This window comes from Bubalus bubalis, chromosome 23, assembly GCF_019923935.1.
Source record: "Bubalus bubalis isolate 160015118507 breed Murrah chromosome 23, NDDB_SH_1, whole genome shotgun sequence".
NCBI classification, from domain to species: Eukaryota; Metazoa; Chordata; class Mammalia; order Artiodactyla; family Bovidae; genus Bubalus; species Bubalus bubalis.
Window position 1 is genome coordinate 42,635,180 of NC_059179.1, and position 22,595 is coordinate 42,657,774.

General features: G+C 44.7%; 1 protein-coding gene across 1 annotated transcript in view; it reads left to right on the forward strand.

The window, feature by feature from the left end:
- Positions 1-6,245: 6,245 nt before the first annotated feature.
- The window catches only part of LOC123327546 (deleted in malignant brain tumors 1 protein-like), a 109,011-nt gene continuing 92,661 nt past the window's right edge, over positions 6,246-22,595 (forward strand). Inside the window, 6 exon segments of the mRNA XM_045164112.1 lie at positions 6,246-6,309; positions 14,881-14,979; positions 16,441-16,593; positions 16,596-16,643; positions 16,646-16,777; positions 22,258-22,572. Coding sequence (XP_045020047.1) covers positions 6,246-6,309; positions 14,881-14,979; positions 16,441-16,593; positions 16,596-16,643; positions 16,646-16,777; positions 22,258-22,572 — 811 coding nt within the window.

Genomic DNA, 22,595 nt, shown 5'->3' on the forward strand with positions numbered 1-22,595 from the left:
GGACCTACCACTTGGTCTTGGATGGCTTTCCACTGTAATTGAGGGTTTTGTATTTGCAGCTGTGTGTTTTGACTTTGCTGATGACGATAAAGACTTCAGCCTTGTCTGTGCCAGCTGCCCATTCAGTCCATGCCATGTGTCGTGAGCTGAACTGTCTTCATCCCATAAGTCGAAGTCCTGACCCCTAGGACCTCAGAAGGTATTTGGAGACAGCACCTTTATAGAGGTAATCAAGTTAAAATGAGGTCATTACAGTGGGTACCAATTCAATAGGACCAGGATCTTTTTAAAAAGGGGAAATCTGGAGGCAAACAGGCACACAGGTAGAACACAAACCAAGGGAAAAGGCAGAGACTGAGGTTGTGCTTCTACAAGAAAAGGAAAAAAAGTACAGATGAACCTATTTGCAAAGCAGAATTAGAGACAGACATAGAGAACAAATGTATGGACGCCAAGAGGGGAAAGGGAGGGTGGGATGAATTGGGAGATTGGGATTGACATGTACCCAACTACATTGTATAAAGAAGGCTGAGCGCTGAAGAACTGATGCTTTTGAACTGTGTGTTGGAGAAGACTCGAGAGTCCCTTGGACAGCAAGAGAGCCAACCAGTCCATCCTAAAGGGGATAAGTCCTGAATATTCATTGGAAGGATTGATGCTGAAGCTGAAGCTCCAATACTTTGGCCACCTGATGCGAAGAGCTGACTTATTTGAAAAGACCCTGATGTTGGGAATGATTGAAGGCAGGAGGAGAAGGGGACGACAGAGGATGAGATAGTTGGATGGCATCACCAACCCAATGGACATGAGTTTGAGCAAGCTTTGGGAGTTTGTAATGGACAGGGAAGCCCTGATGTACTGCAGTCCATGGGGTCGCAAAGAGTCGGACATGACTGAGAGACTGAACTGAACTGAACTGAATGAGAACTGACTGCAGAGCAATAACTTACTCAGTGCTTCATGGTGACCTAAAACAGAAAGAAATCCAAAAATGAGGGGATATATGCATATGTGTACCTGACTCACTTTGCTGTACAGCAGAAAATAACACAACATTGTAAAGCAACCATAGTCCAATAAATTTTTTTTTTGTTTGTCAGCAAGCCACCAAAATCTAGGGGAGATTCATAAACAGATTCTTCCTGATAGTCTTCAGGAAAAAAAAAAAAAAAAAAACCCTGCCAACAACTTAATCTCATCTCCAGTCTGAAGAACTGTGAGAAAATAAATCTCACAATTTACTGTTGTTTAAGCCACCCGTTAGTGGTACTTCATTATAGCACCCCTAGCAAACTAAGACTTCATCAAGTTCCCCCATACAGACTGTGCCCAAATAGAACTCACATTCTACCAGAAACTTGTTGATCTTGCTAAAGAGCATGCTTGTCTCAACCAACCTCTGTTAGATAAGGGGATAAAGTCCTCGTTGTAACATAAGAGCCTGGAGAACGTGAATTTAAAAGAAACCAAGAGCTGAAGAGAGAACTGCTTGAGGGAAGGAAGGAGAAGGCAAAGCTGGAGGAGAGAAGGTTGAAAGAAAAGATGATCTTGCAAGAGTGGTTCTTGACCCTGGTTGCATATTAGATTCACCTACAGTGGGTGGGTACAGTGATGTGAGAGGCTATACCAAGCACATCAGAACCTGGGCTGTGGGAGCCAGACATCAGTATTTTGTAAAGCTCTCCAGTGTGCAGATCTCTGTGACTCCAATGTGCAGCCAAGGTTGACAACTATTGTCTGGAGAGTTCCTCATTTTTGGAAAACCGTGTTTTAAAATGTTTCAAAACATAGTTCTGAAACATGCTGAAACGATTCTACTGCTCCCGAATAGCCCAGAATCATGTTTTCAGAATAGCCCAGAATTATGTTTTCAGAATAGCCCAGAATCATGTTTTCAGATGTTGGTGAGCCTATGATTTTCACAGCGGTATTTTTTCTTGAACCTAATGGTATTTCACAAACGAGGTGCTGAAAGATAAATGAGGCCAGCCTAGGAGTTTGAGATGACACGTACACACTCGTATAATTAAAATGGATAACCAACAAGGTCCTACTGTATTGGCACAGGGAACTCTGCTCGATGTCCCGTGGCAGCCTGGATGGAAGGGGAGTTTGGGGGAGAATGGATACATGTTTACGTATGACTTAGTCGCTCTGCTGTCCACTTGAAACTAGCACAACATTGTAAAATTGGCTACACTCCGATATAAAATAAAAAGTTTAAAAAAAATAAAGTTTAAGAAAATGAGGCCAGCCCCACTCATTGTGGTTTCTTCTCCAGAGGAACGGACAAGACAGGCTGAGTGGTGCGTCAGCCTGCCCAGGAGAAAAGGAAAGAAGGCCACTTGGAAAAGTGACAGGAGGCAGTAAAGATGCAAAGGACATGGAAATGTCTGAGCAGTAAGTAACTTAGCTTCCCTTTGGGCTTTCCTGGTGGCTTAGATGGCAAAGAATCTGCCTGCAATGCAGGAAACCTAGGTTCGATCCCTGGGTTGGGAAGATCCCCTGGAGAAGGAAATGGCAACTCACTCCAGTATTCTTGCCTGGAGAATTCCAGGGACAGAGGAGCCTGGCGGGCCGCAAAGGGTCGAGCATGACTGAGCAACAAACACTTCCACGTCCACATCAGCTTCCCTTTGTCATTTCTTCAATTATTCTTGAGAGTGGAGATCTGGATACTTGTGTTGAAGCTATCTCTGCTGTAGATTACAAATCAGGGCACTTTCTCCAAGACTATCTAGTCCTGCAATCAATAACTAGTTCGGAGGAGATCAAAAGATAACTGTAATAGAGAAACTCAAGATGCTGGTGAAAGGGACCACAAAGGAATCAAAATATAGCCATACCCAGCAGAGCACAAGCTGTAGAGGGTCAGAATGTGTATATGTATCTTTGAGAAAAACTTTGAATGTAATTGCCTGAAATTTAGCTCTCTCTATGACTTAAAACTCACGTTAGATTTTTCTTGTTCAAAGAAAGAAAGCCTTTTGGTCAAAAATGAGTTTAAAAAAAGAAAAGAGCAAGAGCAAGCCAGTTTCTCCCACTTGGAACTGGGATCATACACGGATGCAGTCTGTTCTGTAATGTTTGTTCACTATCGTTATAATTCGATCTGATTAGAAGTGGGGTTAAAGATGTGAGATTTTTTAGAATTGGCATCTGAGATCACTATTTATTGAGAAATGAAGGTTTTTGAAGGACCAATGAAAGTGGTTTTTAGGTCAACTTCCCTTGGTGTGCCTTTGCCTCTTGGTCAGGAAAACACAAGAGACAATAATTGTCTCTCTGGGCAAGAGACATTCCATTTTATTTCAAAGATCTCTCAAGTAATAGAAGTCTAAAATATCTAACAGACCCACATTTCATGTTCGTAACATTAGTTGTTTGGTGATTTATATGACAGTCAAATGAAGTAGCTATTTGAAGTTCATCTTTTTATCACTAGACAATTAAAAACTGTTTATTTAAAAAAATTAATAAGTGGGGACTTCCCAGGCAGTCCAGTGGTTAAGACTCCAAACTTCCACTGCAGGCGGCACAGGTTCCATCCTTGGTCAAGAAACTAAGATCCCACACGTCATGTGCAGTGCAGCCAAAAAAAAGTGTTTAATACATGCAGTGAAATCTCTTTATACAGCTGGCCGAGGATACAGGGTGTACATCTATGCACAGGCCAGGCAGGCCCCATGCTGTGCAAGAGGGTGTGGTAAGAGGCTGGGTTGGTGGAGCCACGTAACCATGACCACCATATACACAACCATCATGTCTACCTAGAGTTTTGAAACTAAAGCTAATCTCATAAATTATAATAAAATTCTAATACATTGTGAAGAGAGAGAGTGCCCATCCAGTCTCACACGGCCTTTTCAGGACACAGGGACAGAGAACACAAGAGCCAGCCGACCTAGGTCCTCATCCTACAGCTTCCTTGCCTCACCAGCTGACCTCAGGCATGAGAATCCATTTCTCCTTACCTTAGTTTTCCCATCTGTAAAATGGAGAGAAGAATATCTGTTCTCCTTACTCACAGAACTCTTAAAAGAATTAAGTAATGAATGTGAAACACTCAGCATGATCAGTATATACTAGGAAACATAAGGGGTTACTCGACTCTTACTTTATTTATGTAGCAAATGCCCTTTTCAGATTTATTGTTTTAGTCAATTTTGGTGCTTTCCACATCTTCTCTTGGCTTCCGGTTATTTTCCTAGACTTATTTTTAATTTTTGCTTTACTCCAGACTCATTTAGTTTTCTTCTTCTTTTTTCATCTTTTTGAAATTTTTGTGCATTTTTATATCAGCCTTAGGTTGGGTTTTTTTTTTTTCTGGAAAAAGGTGACATGAACAAAAATAAATAAATAATACATTGGATTCACCCAGCTTGAGGAATCATCTTGATGAGTAATATTATATTGGAGTATTTGGTTGGTAAAACACTTCCTTCCATTTCCTAGAGCTAGACACCTCCTCCAGAAGATATGTTCTCTGCCCGAAGACTGTTACGGGACTTTCCTGGTGGCATATTGGATAAGAATCTTCTTGCCAATGCAGGGGACATGGGTTTGATTCCAGGTCTGGGAAGATTCCACATACCACGGGGCAGCTAAGCCTATGCACCAATACTACTGAGCCCACGTGCCCAAGGGCCCGTGCTCTGCAACAGGAGAGTAGGCCCTGCTTGCTGCAACTAGAGAAAGCCTGCACTCAGCAATGAAGACCCAGCACAACCAAAAATAAATAAATAAACACAATGTCAGATGAAGACTGTTGTACCCCAAGGCTCAGAAGAGAGAATTCATTGAGATTATTGGATAATTTGTTACTATCAGTCAATGATCTAAGCAGAGAGAAAATACCTGTTAAGGAAGCAATAATTTGAACAACATCGGATATCAGTGAGTACTTCAAACTTCTGCAAGTATTTCAGGCCAAGGCATCACACTAGGCGATAAAGTCAGTGATATTATAAATAGGATATAAATAATAAAAAGAGAAGTCTTGCCCTCAGAGAATTTACAAGCTAATGGGGAAAACAAGACCAAAACAGTAGCAACTACAATGTGGAATGTTTTGAGTGACGTAAGAGTGGAGAATGCAATTTGAGAATGAAATTGAGAAGGGAAGTGAAAGTCGCCTAGCCATGTCTGACTCTTTGTGACCCCATGGATTATACAATCCATGGAATTCTCCAGGCCAGAATCCTGGAGTTGGTTCAGTTCAGTTCAGTTCAGTCACTCAGTCGTATCCGACTCTTTGCGACCCCGTGAATTGCAGCATGCCAGGCCTCCCTGTCCATCACCAACTCCCGGAGTTCACTCAGACTCACGTCCATCAAGTCAGTGATGCCATCCAGCCATCTCATCCTCTGTCGTCCCCTTCTCCTCTTGCCCCCAATCCCGCCCAGCATCAGAGTCTTTTCCAATGAGTCAACTCTTCGCATGAGGTGGCCAAAGGACTGGAGTTTCAGCTTTAGCATCATTCCTTCCAAAGAAATCCCAGGGCTGATCTCCTTCAGAATGGACTGGTTGGATCTCCTTGCAGTCCAAGGGACTCTCAAGAGTCTTCTCCAACACTACAGTTCAAAAGCATCAATTCTTCAGCACTCAGCTTTCTTCACAGTCCAACTCTCACATCCATACATGACCACAGGAAAAACCATAGCCTTGACTAGACAGACCTTTGTTAGCCAGGTAATGTCTCTGCCTTTCCCTTCTCCAGGGGATCGTCCCAACTCAGGGATTGAACCCAGATCTCCCACACTGCAGGTGGATTCTTTACCAGCTAAGCTACAAGGGAAGCAATTGAGAAGAGAAAACTCAAAAAAAAAAAAAGGAGGAGGGGTAGATGTGGGCATTGAAAGATGAGCAGATGTCAGCAGCTTCTACTAGGAACTGTCACCTGCCAAAGAAACGATACCTTCATTGATATATAGGGCTTCTGGTGGTCTCTCTCTCCTGATTAGAAGCTAGAAGGTCCACCTGCATAGCCAGACATCAGGACACAATTTGTCTTTTTTTCTTCTCTCTGATTTCACCTCCCAATGGTTCCATGAAATGCCTCTAGTAATGGAATCACCCTTTCCCCATTGCAGATACACACCAAATGCCACAACAAAAAGCCTGCCAATCCAAGTCTGAAAAGAGCATCAGATTGCACTGCCCGCCCCGCCACCCGCCTCAGGGGAGACTTGAGAGCATATAAAGCTGAAACTCCATGTTTCCCAGGAGCTGGAAGCCTTCCCAACATGGGCCGCCCAGTCCTCCTCCTTTGGCTGCTGCTCTTCCAGACTGTTATTCTACAAGAAACAGGTACCAGAGCTGATGCCCCCAGGCTGTTTTGCTCCTGCCTGTTCCAAGCTTGAAAGGGAAAGGATGGTAATTTGCACATAGTTCACCAGCCCACTGGAAGAAAGCTTAGCATTAAATCCAGACAAACAGAACTTCACTGTTCAACACAATCCAACCACCATTGAGATGGTGCTGGAATAGTAACCAAATGCATAATCATGATTGAGTAAGGGAAGTTGCATCGAATCTTTTCTGTAAGATTTTTTCTTTTCCATGGACAAGGCACTGGCCAATTTTTTTGTTCTTTAAGTCCATGGCTCTGTTTTTAGGATTTGGGGGAGAAATAGATAATGGAGAAATACTTGTCTGCAGGATAATTAAATAGGAGTTTTGAAAATGTTATTTGGCTTCTATATTGATATCACTGCTTTTTTGTTGTTGTTTAGTCACTACATCATGTCTAACCTTTTTGCAACACCATGAACGATAGCCTGCCAGGCTCCTCTGTCCATGGGATTTCCCAGGCAAGAATACTTGAGGGGGTTGCCATTTGCTTTTCCAGGGGATCTTCCCCACCCAGGGATTGAACCCCAGGCTCTTGCTTGGCAGACGTATTCTTTACCACTGAGCCACCAGGGAAGCCCTATTTAGCTCTAGAGGTACTGAATTATTGCCATGATTTCTTTACTGTTGCTGAATGGAGTTAAAAATGTAAAGTAAAATAATATCTTAGTCTGAAGTATTGGACTTGGCACAAAATTATCTGGACTAGACTCATGAAGTCTTCTAATTTGAAAACCTGTGTCTTTCCAAATAAATTTTACTTTCTTAGTCTTAATCTGTATTCCACATCTAGCCCTCTTCAAGAAATTTTAATTTACTTTAGAATTAAAGTAGTTTAAAATATCTATATAATTTCAGTTATTTTTATCATTATTTTGTGGCTCCGGGGAGAAATACTAAAGTTCTTTACTATTTAGCTTTCCCATTTATACTAACAAATGGAAATTTGGAAATACTCTTGACCAACTAATAGCTAGAATATAATTATCATTAATTTTAAAGAAAAACATAACACCAAGCACAGAATAATGTTTGATTGTAAAGTTTATACTCTTTTTTTATTTTTTAAGTAATTGTATAGATACGTTTATTTCAGACACTAAAACATTATTTATTAAAACACATTAGTGTGTTAAGATATTGAGTGAGTGTTTTAATCCTTTGGGCTTCTGGGCCTTATTTCTCACGTATATGCCTGAGGAGGTATGAGTCTGGAACTACAGCTTATTTAAAGCCAGTAAGGTCTGCATAATTCTGTACTCCTCACCATCTGAACTTGAGCGAGGTTTTTCATCTCTCCATGCTGCTATTTGTTCTCCCGCAAAAAGGGGATAATTCACTGCATTGTTGGGGAGATTCAATATTCATTGTATTGTTGTTTTGTGGGCTTCCCTTGTGGCTCAACTGGTAAAGAATCTGCCTGCAATGTGGGAAACCTGGGTTGGATTCCTGGGTTGGGAAGATCCCCTAGAGAAGCGAAAGGCTACCGACTCCAGTATTCTGGCCTGGAGTGGACTCTATAGTCCATGGGGTCTCAAAGAGTTGGACACAACTGAGTGATTTTCACTCATTCACTCCCTCATTGTTGGGGAGATTTAAGAAATAACGTTTGTAAGTTCCTTGAAAGAGTGTCTCAGGTACATGCTCGTTCAAGATTAAATGTTATAGAGGCTGCAAATTCTAAGTTGCACATTGTAAGCTGATGAAAGATGACTATATAGATTATGAGATTTCGATTTTAACATTTTACCATGATATTTCCATTCCCCAAGAAACCAAGAATTTTCCCTTTCAGTATTTCATTCTAGGTTTCAATTTAATTAACTGATTTAATATTATCAATATGCATAGCACAAAAGGAGTTCTTTTCTTCTAGCACATCAATACTAAGCAGGTAGGTGCTCTGGAGATTCATGAACTAAACTGAATGTAGGTGGGAAAATGGGGCTTTCTGAAACATATTTGGAAATTTCTGAGAAAATTCAATTCTTATTTGCTACAATTGTGGTGAAGATGATGCTGACTTTGATGGTGCTGAAAGTAACAAGTACTGCCTTTGAGAATATAGTTACAGGCAGGACTGAAAGTGACCCCTGGACCAGTCTGGAACGAGGCTCAGTGAGCCCTGCGCCCAGGGCCTGGCTTGAAGTATATTGCTACTCTTAGGAAGCAGACGTGCATATGATTTAATGTGCCTGGAATCAGATGCCCGAAGGATTTAGGATGGACATGAAAGAGGCAAGGGGAAAATAGAAAGACAATCCCCAGTCTGGCATAAGCAAGTTTAATAATTTCTGGGAACTGGAAAAAAAAATGCCATCTTAAAATCAGGTGATTTTCTTAAGACTACACCCCAATAACTACTTAATAATGTGTTGAGAAAAGCAGAGAATGAGTCCCTGGGAATAAAGATCAGCCTCAATTCTAACCACATCCCCCACTTCCCATCACATTGAAAAACCAAGTATCCATGAAAAAAATCAGCCAGAGGAGGGCTATTTACTACATTGAATTGGGCATTGTGATAACTGGGCTTCCTTGGTGGCTCAGATGGTGAAGTATCTACCTGCAACTTAGGAGACCTGTGTTCGATCCCTGGGTCGGGAAGAACCCTTGGAGAAGGAAATGGCAACCCCCTCCAGTATCTTGCCTGGAAAATTCCATGGACAGAGGAGCCTGGCAGACTGAAGTCCATGTGACAACCTGGTTACAACAATATTCAGCTCTTGTCTCCTTCTGTCTTATCTTGCTTTCCTTGAAATTTGAAAACTCACCACCAAATGTCAGTGCTATTTGTCACACTGAGGGTAACACATTGTCACATTTATGAACCCATTTCTTAGCGCAGTTCCTGACACAATAGAGGGCTCTCCATAAGTAGTCTGAACAAATGAATGAACAAACGATGAGCAGGAATGCTTGCAAATCATGTCTATACGCTCTACTGGTATCTGCTTACTGGATCTTCTCAAAATAAAGACAGTAACATCATGGGGTTGTTGCCCCTGTGTTGCTTCACATCTAAGGATATTTGAGAGGCTCAGTGGATATTACAGACACCACTTGCCGGTATGGTTTACACCATGGCCACTTTCTCCCAGACCTCTGGCTCCTCCTTTATCTGCGCTCCCTCCTCCAAGCCTTTTAGCTGGGCTTATCCTCTCCCTCAGGATGAGCACCTCACCCTACAGTTTATAGGGAGGTGCCCCTGAGTCTCCAGGGGCACATGGATTAGTGGCTGATATGGTCCTACAGGCTTTGCCAGGCTCCTCGTGTGGATTGCACAAGAGACAGGCAGACAATGGGGCCAGTGAGAGCATCTGAGAACAACCACCCAGAAACACAACTGCAGTTCAGGGCAGTCCTCCTCGATATCAGGAGGGATTTGGGGACTGCAAGCCACTGGAGTTTGGTTGATACTAGGGTGATTCATGAGGAAAAGATGAAGACAAAGGACAAATTGTTGACTGCCAGAGAAAGCAAGGCTATTTCTGAAAATGTGATTGTTCCCTGTGTTGACTTCACCTGATCAACACAATCCAAGTGAAATATTTTAACAAAATAGTCCCTAAAAACCACCTTGCAAATGGAGTTTGGAAAGTTTTGATTCTCAGCCTGATTAAACATCAAATCCCTTAATGGTTGAGCTGCTAATCATGCCCTTCCTTTACATGCACAGTGATTCATGGTCCTGTCTAATGACATTCCAAGACCACTTATCTTTCTCTGGTAGTGAAGATGTAGACTTAAATTTCACCGATATGTTTATATAGCTGCAGATGCTCAAACCTGGAAGAACAGGATTTTAGAAGAATGAATAGAAACAAAATGTCAACAAAATTTAGTCCAGAGCAGGCTAAGATACCACATAATCCACATTTAGAACTTGGTTCCACTAGTAAGGAGTTGTGTGGTCACATAACCTCTTACAGTCTCAACTTCCCCACTGATAAAATAAGAAGAGAGAGAGCACCCAGTTCACAGAGTTTCTGAAAAGATTCTCTGGTGGGTCCAGTGGTTAAGAGTCCAGGCTTTCACTGCGGTGGCCTGGATTCAGTTTCTGGTCCAGGAACCAAGATCTTGCAAGCTGCACGGTGTAGCCAAAGGAAAAAAGAGTAAATCATGGACAGCACTCAGCCCTGCAGCCAGCTCATTGCAGATGGTGGTGTGCTCCACCCACACACTCAGAGCAAATCCCCTGAGTGGTCCCTGACTCTGCTTTCTCCCACAGCCTTTACCCAATCCTCCAGGAAACCGTCTAGTCACTTCTTATCATCCCACCTTGACTCACTGTCTCATCTTAGATGGGGCCCCCACCTCCTCTGCCTTGATTTCTCCAGTCACTGTGACTGGTCTCCCGGCTTCCACCCCGTTCTCCCAAGTCAGTTCCCAACACAGCAGCCAGAGTGATCCTCTGAAACTCAAGTCAGATCGTGTCAGTCTCCTGCTCCAACCCCTGCAAAGCTTCCTTGTCTCACTAAGAGTAAAGGTCAGAGGCCAGCAAAGCCCTCGAAGGCCTGCTCCCTGGTTACCATCCCCAACTCTTTTCATTCCTTCTCATGCTTCTCTGTTCAGGCTCCTCAGTCCTTCCGTTGCCCCCCCCGGGAACATGGTGGGCAGGCCAGGGGGGGCTTTGCCCTGGACGCTCTCTCTGCCTGGCAGTCTTCCCCACATATCAGCAAGTCTTACTCCTTACTGCCTGCAAGTTTTTCTCAAATGTTAATTTCTCCTAAGACCTACTCTGACCATCCTTGCTTTAGTCCTGTTCGACTCTTGTGCGACCCCATAGACGGCAGCCCACCAGGCTCTCCTGTCCACAGGATTCTCTAGGCAAGAATACTGGAGTGGGTTGCCATTTCCTTCTTTATTATTTGCATGATAAATACTAAAAGCCTCTAATAGTCCTTGGCACATAGCTGGTACCCAGTGCTAACCTTTGAATAAATGAATGTAGGTGTTCAATCAATGTTAGCTGATTTTTTTATCTTTTTTCTCTTTTAATTTACTTATTTATTTGGTTGTGCCACGTCTTAGTTGTGGCATAGAGAATCTTTTAAGTTGCAGCACACGGGATCTAGTTTCTCAACCCGAGATCAAACCTGGGCCCCCTGCAATGGGAGCGCAGAGTCTCAGCCACTGGGTCACCAGGGGAGTCCCTGATTTCTTTCTTTTTTGGAAGCAAAACATTGAGATATTATTGGGTAGAATATCTAATATGTATTCCCCAATTCAAAATATTTTCTTTTACTCAGTCCTTATTAAAAGGGGGCTAATTGTTCTCTCAAATACCTGATTGCCTCAAAATATTGAAATCATCATCAACCTCTATTTTCATTCTTTTCTAATTCCTATCTTTCATGGATAACCAAGTCACAGATTTTCATGTCTATAATTATCACGTGAGAAGTTTACATAAATATGTTTATATAAATATGAGCCATAATTGTACAGAAAAGGCCTAGGAATCATTATTTTAAGCAGTTTCTCAGGTAATTCTGATGAAGGCTGCTGGAGGATTAACCATCAGAAACACTATCTTACATTTTGTTTGCTCTCCTCTGTATACTTGGAGCCGCCATCACACACAACCCAAGCCTTCAGAGTTTCCTGGCTTATCCACTAGCGTCATCTGCACCCCGGTTTTCTCCCCGCCTTTGTCTCTCACTCACCTCTAGCTACCCCTGCACTGGGCTATTTGTCATGTCCTTTCTCTGAGCAAGAACCCAAAATGGTGCCTCCACTGACAACTTAAAAAGTCTGGACTTCTCTTCCAAGGATTCAAAATCTTAAAAAATGAAAGCCTCCTCTTTGTCCTTCCTTGTGCCCATTTTTTAACCAACACAGCCACTGTTTTGGCTCAGATGGCTCCCTTTTGAGCCCTACATTTTAAAAAAAGTCTCATACCCATCTACCCACTTCCTCTAAATTTAGCCAAGTCATTCTTCAGGGCCTGCTTGACATCCCACCCCATTAATTCATTTGCTAGTCAATTTGGCAGTGTCCAGTAGGTTCCAGGCACTGTGCAGGGAGGATGGTCCCTTCCATCCAGGCCCACCAATCTGCTGGGGGAGATAAGACACGAACACAGGTAGCCCCAAGTTAGTTGCCAGCCAGTGAGTTATTGACACAGTATTATTTGCTGTTGGATCCCGAGGGCTTGGCACATAGAAGGTACTCAGTGATGCTTGCTAAGCTTGAATGAACTAAGCGTAAGTACTTTGGGAAATTAGGTTTCCAGTTGAGGGAACTAGGAAATACTTTATAAGAGTTTCCAATTTGAGATTGGTCTTGCTCAGGATACCATGTTGATATGAGGGGGTAAAGACATTCCAGAGAATTTTGATAAGTCAGGAAAAGTCATATGGAGGTGGGCAGAAGGAGCATCTTTCTGAGGAGAGGAGAACACTGTGTCCGTAGGTGAGAAGCTGGAAAGGAGGCTGTGAATCTGATTACGGAGGGATCTTAAATTGAGGCTCAGAATTCTGGATTTTATCCAGTGGATGATGAAGATCCATAGTAGGCTGAGGGGTGATGCTAAAGTGACTTTTCAGATGAGTAAACACTTAGTATGGACTAGAGTGAGAAGTAACTGAATGAGGGGAACTGGTTTCTTAGACTGATTATGGTGGTTCACACACACATTTTTTTTTTTAAAAAAACCCTAAGTAGAAGTGTCTGGCATGGGTTTGGACAGTAGGAATAGAAAGTCCGCTTTCTTTCCTTCTTTTCTTTTTGAACGACTATCTGTAATCTAGTCACCTGGCTGGGCTTTCCCAGCACACTCACAGGGCTTCTTTGAAAAAATGAGACAACGGGTGGAGGAGGTGCTTTGGAAAGGGAGTTTTGTGCAGACATAAGGGAAAATCATACCAGGGAAAGGATAATTGGGAGAAAGACCTGACCAGATGGTAGAAGATGGGAGGTGTGGGAGGGAAAGAAGAGTCAAAGGAAAGAAGCGGGAGTGCCCGGGAGCATGAGAGCCTGGGGAACTTAGTGGCTAAATGTCCAGATTCTGGAACTCAAATCCTGGCATTGCCTCTTATTAGCTGTGGGGTCTGGGAACGTTACTTGACTTCTTCTTGCATTGATTTCCTAATCTGTTCAGTGGGAATAGAAACAATAGAGTCGTTCTCAATAAGACATGGAAATTGCTTAGCCCCATGGCCAGCACATAGTAGGTGCTGAATAAGGGTTAACTATTATTAACAACACCAACTTCGTTGACTGCCAGAAGTCTCTCCACCCCATGGGGAGACCTCTCTTAGGTCTTGCAGCCCAAACCACATATCTAGTCAGTGGGTTACATCCTGTCTGGTCTAGTGCTCAACCTGTATAGTGAATGAATATAGATTTTTTCCCAGCCTCGGATACCAGGCTCTGCATGTCTGTATGGTCGCAGAAGCTTAGACTTGTCTAGTTTAAATGAACAGCTGTGAATCTACTCAGACCTGACAGCATCACAGCCTTTGCCCTTGGGTGTGTCTACAGAACACGGCTGAAAGAGAGGTGGCAGCTGACAGAGATGCTCATGGTGCAAAAATCTATCAAAGGGACCACTTTGGAAGATATTTCTTATTTGTTTTGTCAAAGCAATGGTTAGACCAAAGTTATTGTACTTAACCAGAAAGAGTTAGGAAAAACAAGACTGCTTTCTTTTCGTGGCTACTGCTGCTCCTAAGTCATTTCAGTGGTGTCCGACTCTGTGCGACCCCGTAGACGGAAGCCCACCAGGCTCCCCCATCCCTGGGATTCTCCAGGCAAGAGCACTGGAGTGGGTTGTCATTTCCTTCTCCAATGCATGAAAGTGAAAAGTGAAAGTGAAGTCACTCAGTCATGTCCAACTCTTAGCAGCCCCATGGACCGTAGTCTACCAGGCTCCTCCGTCTATGGGATTTTCCAGGCAAGAGTACTGGAGCGGGGTCTTTTTGTTGAGCAACAGATAAATAGCTCATCCTTTACCAAAGCTTTTAAAAGACAAATGCAAAATGTAAAATTAATTAAATAATATTAATTTAAAACCCAGCCAACAGAAAAATCTATGTTGAAGATGAAAATAGAAAAATGTTTTAAAAAGCAAAAAAGGGAGAAACAATTGTAAAAAGGCAAACTCAGGAGATATTAGAAAACATCCAGTTAAAACTAAGAAGCATGATTGAATTTACATGTAAAGTTTAATTAAAGAAAATGCCTCCAGAATAACTACAGAATAGATAAAGACATGTAATAAAATACATTGACAAAAAGTTGGAATAGCTGATGAAAACACTTATTTGATGAAAAGTAATAGTTAACAGACCAGCTATACACTGTAAGGTAAGAAAGTCATTCCCAACTTGGCTGAACAACAGAATCACTGGGATTGATAAAAATTCAGATTCCCAGGTCCCACTCTGCTGAGCTTGTGTGTCAGTGGGATTGGAGTGGGGCCTGGAAGCTGCTGTCTGATGCCAGACCATGATCTCTGCAGGGAGGTTATTTCTCTCTCCCTGTTCTGAACACTCAGGTTCTAACACGGCTCATGCATCTCAGTTTATTCCAAGGGGGATGGCAGTGGATCCAGAGAAAACCTGTGGAAGAGACTGTCTAAGAGAAGCTCCATGCTGGGCACACCTGCGGAGCAGAGAGATGGTGAGTCAGAGCCAGATGGTGGCCTGGGTGGACAGGAACTCCGGAGGAAAGAGCTTGGCCCTGCAGGGCAGAGGATGCAGAGAAGCCCGGAAGACCCCCTGGGGATGGGATGGGTAGTCCCCACCCTGCAGGGCAAGCTGCTCTCCCCTGGAAATAAAGACACTCCATTTTTACTTCTGCTTAACAAGCTAGGAATGCACTCAGATCTTTATCTCATTTCATGGTTCTTACACATTAAAGATTCACTTAAGGGTCTCCATTTCAGGGGCTCTTACATATCGGGATATACCATAGTCGCCCCCAAGATCTTGTTGAACATGCAAAACTACAGACCCCAGTCCCAGACGTGGTGTGTGCTCCAGGGGTCCGCTTCCCCAGAGATTCGAATGATGGGGGCTGGTGAGGACCACACTTGGAGAAGCGCAGCTCTGTGCTGCTGGGGAGTCCAACCTGCTGAGGGCCCTAGGTCAGCAGCCGGCCCTGGGAACTTTTATCAGTCTAGTTGCCTCTCTCATTCCTGGGTAAAGAGGAGATAATAAAAATTGCTGTTCATCAAGTGGCTATTCAGTACCTGGACCTTTATGGATACTTGGTTCATTCATTTCCTTAGAGGCAGGTACTGTTATCAGCATCCGCATTTTGCAGACAAGCAGAGTGGGAGGTTACCTGCCCACACAGGCCACACAGCTACCGAGAGGAGAAGCAAACCCAGAGTCCGCTGGGCGCTCTGAGACCCTCCCCTACCTGCTCCTGGGGAAGTGGAGGCGCCAGCGAGGTGTTCCCAAGCAAAGTACTCGGGAGAGGTGAAGGGGAGGAGATAGCTGATGGGAGAGAGTCCCACACTGTCCCGAAGATGTACAGCCTGGGGCGGGGCGGGGCACAGCGCCCCGGAGGAAAGCACAGTGCATGCGTCTATTGTGCAAGGGCTTTTTTTTTTTTTTTTCTGGTACCTTCGGCTCCACGCTGGCAATGACTCAGTGCAAAGCATCCTAGAGTCAAGAAATATTTAAGCTAAAACAGTAAGGAGCCCTGAGCTTAGAGCTTCTGTCTTCTTAGATGTAGATATTCTTGCCAGTGGGGATGGGAGGATCGAATGGGAAGTGCTTTTGAAAAAAACAAAGCAAAGCCGGATGTTCCCCACGAGGCCAGCCGAAGTCAAGTGGATGACCCCAGCCATAACTGAGGACCCTATAGCAACCTGATGGAGGACCCCGGGGTGCTATCAGGATGTGCTGTGGTTCCAGTTCGGTCCCTGTTTCCTCCTCCTTGGTAAAATGGGGACAGTAATCCGCAATCAGGAAGTCCTGAGATGTCCTTTGCAGAGGGCTTAGCCCTGTGCCAAGAACCCGGATGGCACCTGATGAACAGTAGTTTCTGTCTGGTGATGACGGGGGTGAGGGAGATGTTGGCTCCGGTCACCAACGCTTTGGCGGGGACTGGGGGACTGCCTTTCTCCCAAAGACTGGCTCGCTGTGCAGCTCGTGGAAGGTTAGGGAAGGTGCTTTGGCCGCATCGAGGTGTATTTTGAAGGCGTGTGGTGCACGGTGTGTGACGACGTGTGGTGCACGGTGTGTGACGACCTGTGGTGCGAGAGTGACCCGCAGGTGGTGTGCAGGCGCTGGGCTGCGGGGCGGCCGTCTCGGCGCCCGGAGGGGCCCGCTTCGGCGGGGCGCCGGCCCCATTCTTCTGGACCAGGGGCGGTGTTCTGGGGTGCAGTCGTCCCTGGCGCAGTGCTCCCACGCCGGCTGGCTCATTCTCAACTGTGCGCCCGGGGAAGACGCCGGCGTCATCTGCTCCGGTAAATGGCTCTCTTTCCCGAGAGTTGATGTTTCATTTTTTTCCAGTCGCTTCCTCAGTTTCTCCTTGACTCACCTTGTCGTTCAGTCACTCAGTCGTGTCCGACTCTTAGTGACCCCACGGACTGCAGCAGGTCAGGCTCCCTTCCCTCTTTCACCATCTCCTAGAGTTTGCTCAGGAAAAGGCGATGGCACCCCACTCCAGTACTCTTGCCTGGGAAATCCCATGGACGGAGGAGCCTGGTGGGTTGCAGTCCATGGGGTCGCGAAGAGTCGGACACGATTGAGTGACTTCACTTTCACTTTTCACTTTCATGCATTGGAGAAGGAAATGGCAACCCACTCCAGTGTTCTTGCCTGGAGAATCCCATGTACAGGGGAGCCTGGTGGGCTGCCCTATGGGGTCGCACAGAGTCGGACACGACTGAAGCGACTTAGCAGCAGCAGCAGCAGCAGAGTTTGCTCAGACTCATGTCGGTTGAATTGGTGATGCCATCCAGCCATCTCATTCTCTGTCATCCCCTTCTCCTCCTGCCTTCAATCTTTCCCAGCATCAGGGTGTTTTCCAGTAAGTCGGCTCTTCAGGTGACCAAAGTATTAGAGCTTCAGTTAGACACTCTAACTCTAACCCCATCCTTCTTGTGTCTGTTTGAGAAGCCAACAGTAATCATTCTAGGAAAGACTACTAGGTTTGAAGTGAAAAGACTTAGTCTAGTTGCAATAATTGCAGATCCCAGTGAAAAATGATTATGTGCATCTTTTTACAAAAATTATTGAGAATTTCAAGAGCCATCATCAAGAGCCAAGCACCCATTCATGGATGCTTGGTGGGCGACCCAGCAGTGGACACAGTGTCCATCTCCTGTGGAATTGACTATTCCATGACTTCCAGACTATTCCATGTGCCAGCTTCTGTCACAAAGGAGTGGACTCACTTCTCTTGGTGACGACTGAGACCAGACCTGCCCTTCAGGAACCTTTCTCGCTGAAGGTGGCTCTGGCCTGAGAGTAGAATAAGGGAATGGAGGAGGATTCTGGTCCATTAAACCATCATTCCCAACCATCTCATCACCTTCACCTCCCCGCCCAGGGCAAAGGCAGTTCTGGTCCCTCCAAACTCCTGGACCCCTGGCACCCACTTCATGGTTAGACCATGCCAGACACTCCCAAGACCTTTCCTGTACAGGCAGAATCAGCTTTGGCATGTCTGGGTGCTCCAGGGGGCTTGGCCCAGTGATAGGAGGAGTCTGCTAGTCTATTCTACAGCATGTCCTCGAGGCCAAGCACCTAGGTTGGTGGTGGGGGGTAGTGCTGCATACAGAGAGGTGCTGAGAGTAGCCTAGTTAGCGAATCATTGAAGTCGCTTACTTAGGGGGAATTGAAAACCACGTTTCAAGTAGGATTTTGAACAGTTATTCTCAACCAGGGGTGATTTTGTCCCCCAGGGGATATTTGGCAGTAACCTCAGATATGCAGATGATACCACCCTTATGGCAGAAAGTGAAGAGGAACTAAAAAGCCTCTTGATAAAAGTGAAAGTGGAGAGTGAAAAAGTTGGCTTAAAGCTCAACATTCAGAAAACGAAGATCATGGCATCCAGTCCCATCACTTCATGGGAAATAGATGGGGAAACAGTGGAAACTGTCAGACTTTATTTTTGGGGGCTCCAAAATCACTGCAAATGGTGACTGCAGCCATGAAAGTAAAAGACCCTTACTCCTTGGAAAGAAAGTTATGACCAACCTAGACAGCATATTCAAAAGCAGAGACATTCCTTTGCCAACAAAGGTCCGTCTAGTCAAGGCTATGGTTTTTCCTGTGGTCATGTATGGATGTGAGAGTTGGACTGTGAAGAAGGCTGGGCACCAAAGAATTGATGCTTTTGAACTGTGGTGTTGGAGAAGACTCTTGAGAATCCCTTGGACTGCAAAGAGATCCAACCAGTCCATTCTGAAGGAGATCAGCCCTGGGATTTCTTTGGAAGGAATGATGCTAAAGCTGAAACTCCAGTCCTTTGGCCACCTCATGCAAAGAGTTGACTCATTGGAAAAGACTCTGATGCTGGGAGGGATTGGGGGCAGGAGGAGAAGGGGACGAGATGGCTGGATGGCATCACTGACTCAATGCACATGAGTCTGAGTGAACTCCGGGAGTTGGTGATGGACAGGGAGGCCTGGTGTGCTGCGATTCATGGGGCCGCAAAGAGTCGGACACAACTGAGCGACTGAACTGAACTGAACTGGAGACATTTTTGATTGTCACAAGGGGGCGCTGCTAGCGTCTTGTTGGTGGGGGCCAGGGATGTTGCTCAACATCCTGCCCTACCCAGAACAGCCCCCTTCCCCCCGCCCCCCCGAGAATGTTCCAGAACAAAGTGTCATTAATGCTGAAGTTAAGAAACCTTGCTTTAGAACCAGGCATGTGCCATTGAATTTGTTCATTTTAATAAGGACTTATTAATTGATATTCATTGTTTTACTAACGAAGCAAATTTATCTACAGTTCCATCTTCAAATGTCAGCTTCAGTCCAGTTATTTTTTCCAATAATTTCCTCTGATTCTCCCGCTATGGATTAAAGTTGAGTAAGTTTCCTCTGTCATTTTTCTGGGGAGAGGAATAATCTAATTTCTTTCCAGTATGATATGTTGATAGACTGACTGGATCTTTATTGTAATCTTAGCCTGCTGCTTTTTCCAAGTCCAGGTGCTTTGAGTCTCTTGAACGGTTTTGCCTGAGAGCCTGCCTTAAGCGGTCAATCCTGACATGACTCGTTAATCCCGACATAACCCATTTTCTAGACACCTTCTAGGGTTTTCTAGACACCTTCCAGCCACTATCCCTCGCCATCCTTACCAGCTCAGGAGGGCTTGTTTTATGATCTCTGTTTTACAAATAAAGAAACTGAGGTTCAGGGGAAGGTTAAATCAAGGTCATGTACCTCAACCAAAGTCACATGGCAAATATTCAGGCCTCTGGACTCCACATCAGGTATTCAGTCTCCTTTACCACATATGCCTGCATTCTGGAAAAAATTGCCCTGGGCCTAAACAGAATTGGCAAAAGTGTAGGGTTGTCTTTGTTGCTTTGCTGCTAACCTCACCATTCTCCCCTACCTCATGTACCCCCAATCTCCCCTCTCCCCCGACCAAACACACACACAGTCACACGCCCTACAGCCTGGCCAGCTCCCCAGCCACCCTCATTTATTAAAACCAGAGTCTCCAGACGGACCTTCTCCTGTCTTTGCAACTCACTCTACTGTCTCCCATTTCTTGAAGTGCTCTTCCCGCTGGGGATGTTGGAAGAAGGTCAGTGTATGTTAATTGGAGAAATGAGTGATTGACTGGTGGGTGGGTGAGGGGACCAGTGTGAATGGAGTAACCAGTTCCCGTGTTTCTCAAACAAATGCTCCCAAAAGCGTGGCCCAGAGTTGCCTGCCCAGAGCAGAGACTCTCTTTGAGATCCTATTATCTTAAAAACTCACCTGGAGTTTTACTTCCCAGTCATAACAAAACCACATTTATTGTGGTATAAAAATAGTGCTTTGAATATTGACATTTGGTAACGTTAAGATGCACCTGTTTAGCCTGCAAGTGTCTCCAACCCCAATCTCAGGTTGAGAAACAGAAAAACCAATCCTAGTTGAATGTGTTGTGTTATTCCTGAGTATGAAGTTTGGGGCTTCCCTGATAGCTCAGTTGGTAAAGAGTCTGCCTGCAATGGAGGAAACCCCAGTTGGATTCCTGGGTCAGGAAGATCTGCTGGAGAAGGGATAGGCTACCCACTCCAGTATTCTTAGGCTTCCGTTGTGGCTCACAGGCTAAAGAATCTGCCTGCAATGTGGGAGACCTGGTTTGGGAGACCCTGGTTCAATTCCTGGGTTGGGAAGGTACCCTGGAGAAGGGAAAGGCTACCCACTCCAGTATTCTGGCCTGGAGAATTCCATGGACTGTATAGTCCATGGGGTCGCAAAGAGTCAGACACGAGTAAGTAACTTTCATTTTCACTTTCTTTTTTTCATGAAGTTTGGATTAAGATGTTTGTATTTCAGCAACTATTGAAATAGTCAGAAGGCTTTTCCTTCCAATATTCCTTTTTGGAGAAACCGTATAAAAGACTAATTCCAGGCTGAACTGCTTCACTGGAATCTTAACAGTGGGGTGATGGCTGAACCATCCAGCAAGTGCAAGACAGTCCAGAATCTCAACTGTCTCTGCTAGACCCAAGTTACAATCAGCTTTCTTTTCTTTCTCACAGATGATGAATACGAAACTTCAGGAGCTTTTGGTGAGAAACATACCTTAGTATATCTTTAACAGAGCACCCCCAAGCGCCCCATCCTCTGATGATATTTGCCAGCATAACCCACTGCAGGAGGTGGGGGAGGGGCAGAAAACAAATAGTGAATTTAACCGAAAGGACTAAGTAAGGGAAAGAAAAGAAGCAGTCAATTCCTGGCCTTGAACCATGCATAAAACATTTTCTCCCCTTACTGTTTTGTTCTTGTTGCCTAGATGCATTTTAGAAAATTATGGAGAGAGGCTATGGATATGATTTAATCAATTGTCATTCAAAGATATAATTAAACTAAAATCAGACACAAAAATCCTGACTTCAGCTGCCCCAGTAATGCCTGTGGCTTTGTGGGTGCTCATAAAATCTTACGGAAAAACCCAAATGAAATTTTTGGCCAATCCAATACTATCAGTTTCTAGAAAGAACCTACCAGATATACGCCTGGAATCATGCCTTTAGCTTAACGTCTACTCCACAGGGCTGTCATCACATACGTGCAATACTCACCAAGAACCTTGGCTGGACTATTTTGCAATGACAGCAATGATATCCTATTTCTTCCTCTTTGCTCTTAGATGCTGAGATGCTGACACCATTTCCCGGGGGTGAGTCGAGGTTTTGTAACTCCTCATTTGATGTGAGTTGGTGGGTTGTGTGCTTTTAAATGGTGAGTAGGTCCCAACCTTACAAGTACTACCAAACAGAAAGATTTCATCTGGAGATTTCTATGCATTCTCATCACTCATAACCTCTGCCTTTTCTCAATGCATCAAGGAAGGCTCTGCCTCTACTCCATCCCACTTTATCTACTTAACTCCGTCCTTCTCTTCCTCTAAGCCTCAGGTCCATCATCCCTTCTTAGAAAAGATATCCTGGAACCCCTACCCCTTATGCTCTCAAAAGATTATGAACATCTCCACGTTTGCTTCTTAGCACCTTGCAGAATTGTAAGTTTAAACTTAATGTTGGATCAATGGGGCTGCCTCCTTAAACTAGACTCTAAACTTTGGGCCAAGAAAGACCAGGTCTGGTCTGTGAATCACAGTAGCTACAGGGGCCATCTGCTGGGATCCAGGATGTGTTCAATAAATCTTTATTGAACAGCTCAACAAATGAGTTAATGCAGAAAGTGTCCCTTCTCCTAACATGCAATGTTTGTTTGTTTGTTTTTTGGATTTTTGAAAGACTGGCTGCAATTGCAGCTGGTGAATGGGGCAGGCAGATGTTCTGGAGGTGGGGAGGTTTTCTACCACGGCCAGTGGGGCAGGGTCTGTGATGACCACTGGGACACACATGAAGCCGAGGTGGTGTGCCGGCAACTGAGCTGTGGGCATGCCCTGGCAGCCCCGGTGAAGGCCCACTTTGGGGCAGGGGAAGGCCAGTTTCTGCTGAATGGTGTGGACTGTACAAGAAGAGAGAGTTTTCTGGGACAGTGTCCCCATGCCGACTGGTACATCCGTAACTGCGGTCCCGGAGAAGACGCCATTGTCATCTGCTCAGGTAACAGTCACCTCTCCCTCCAA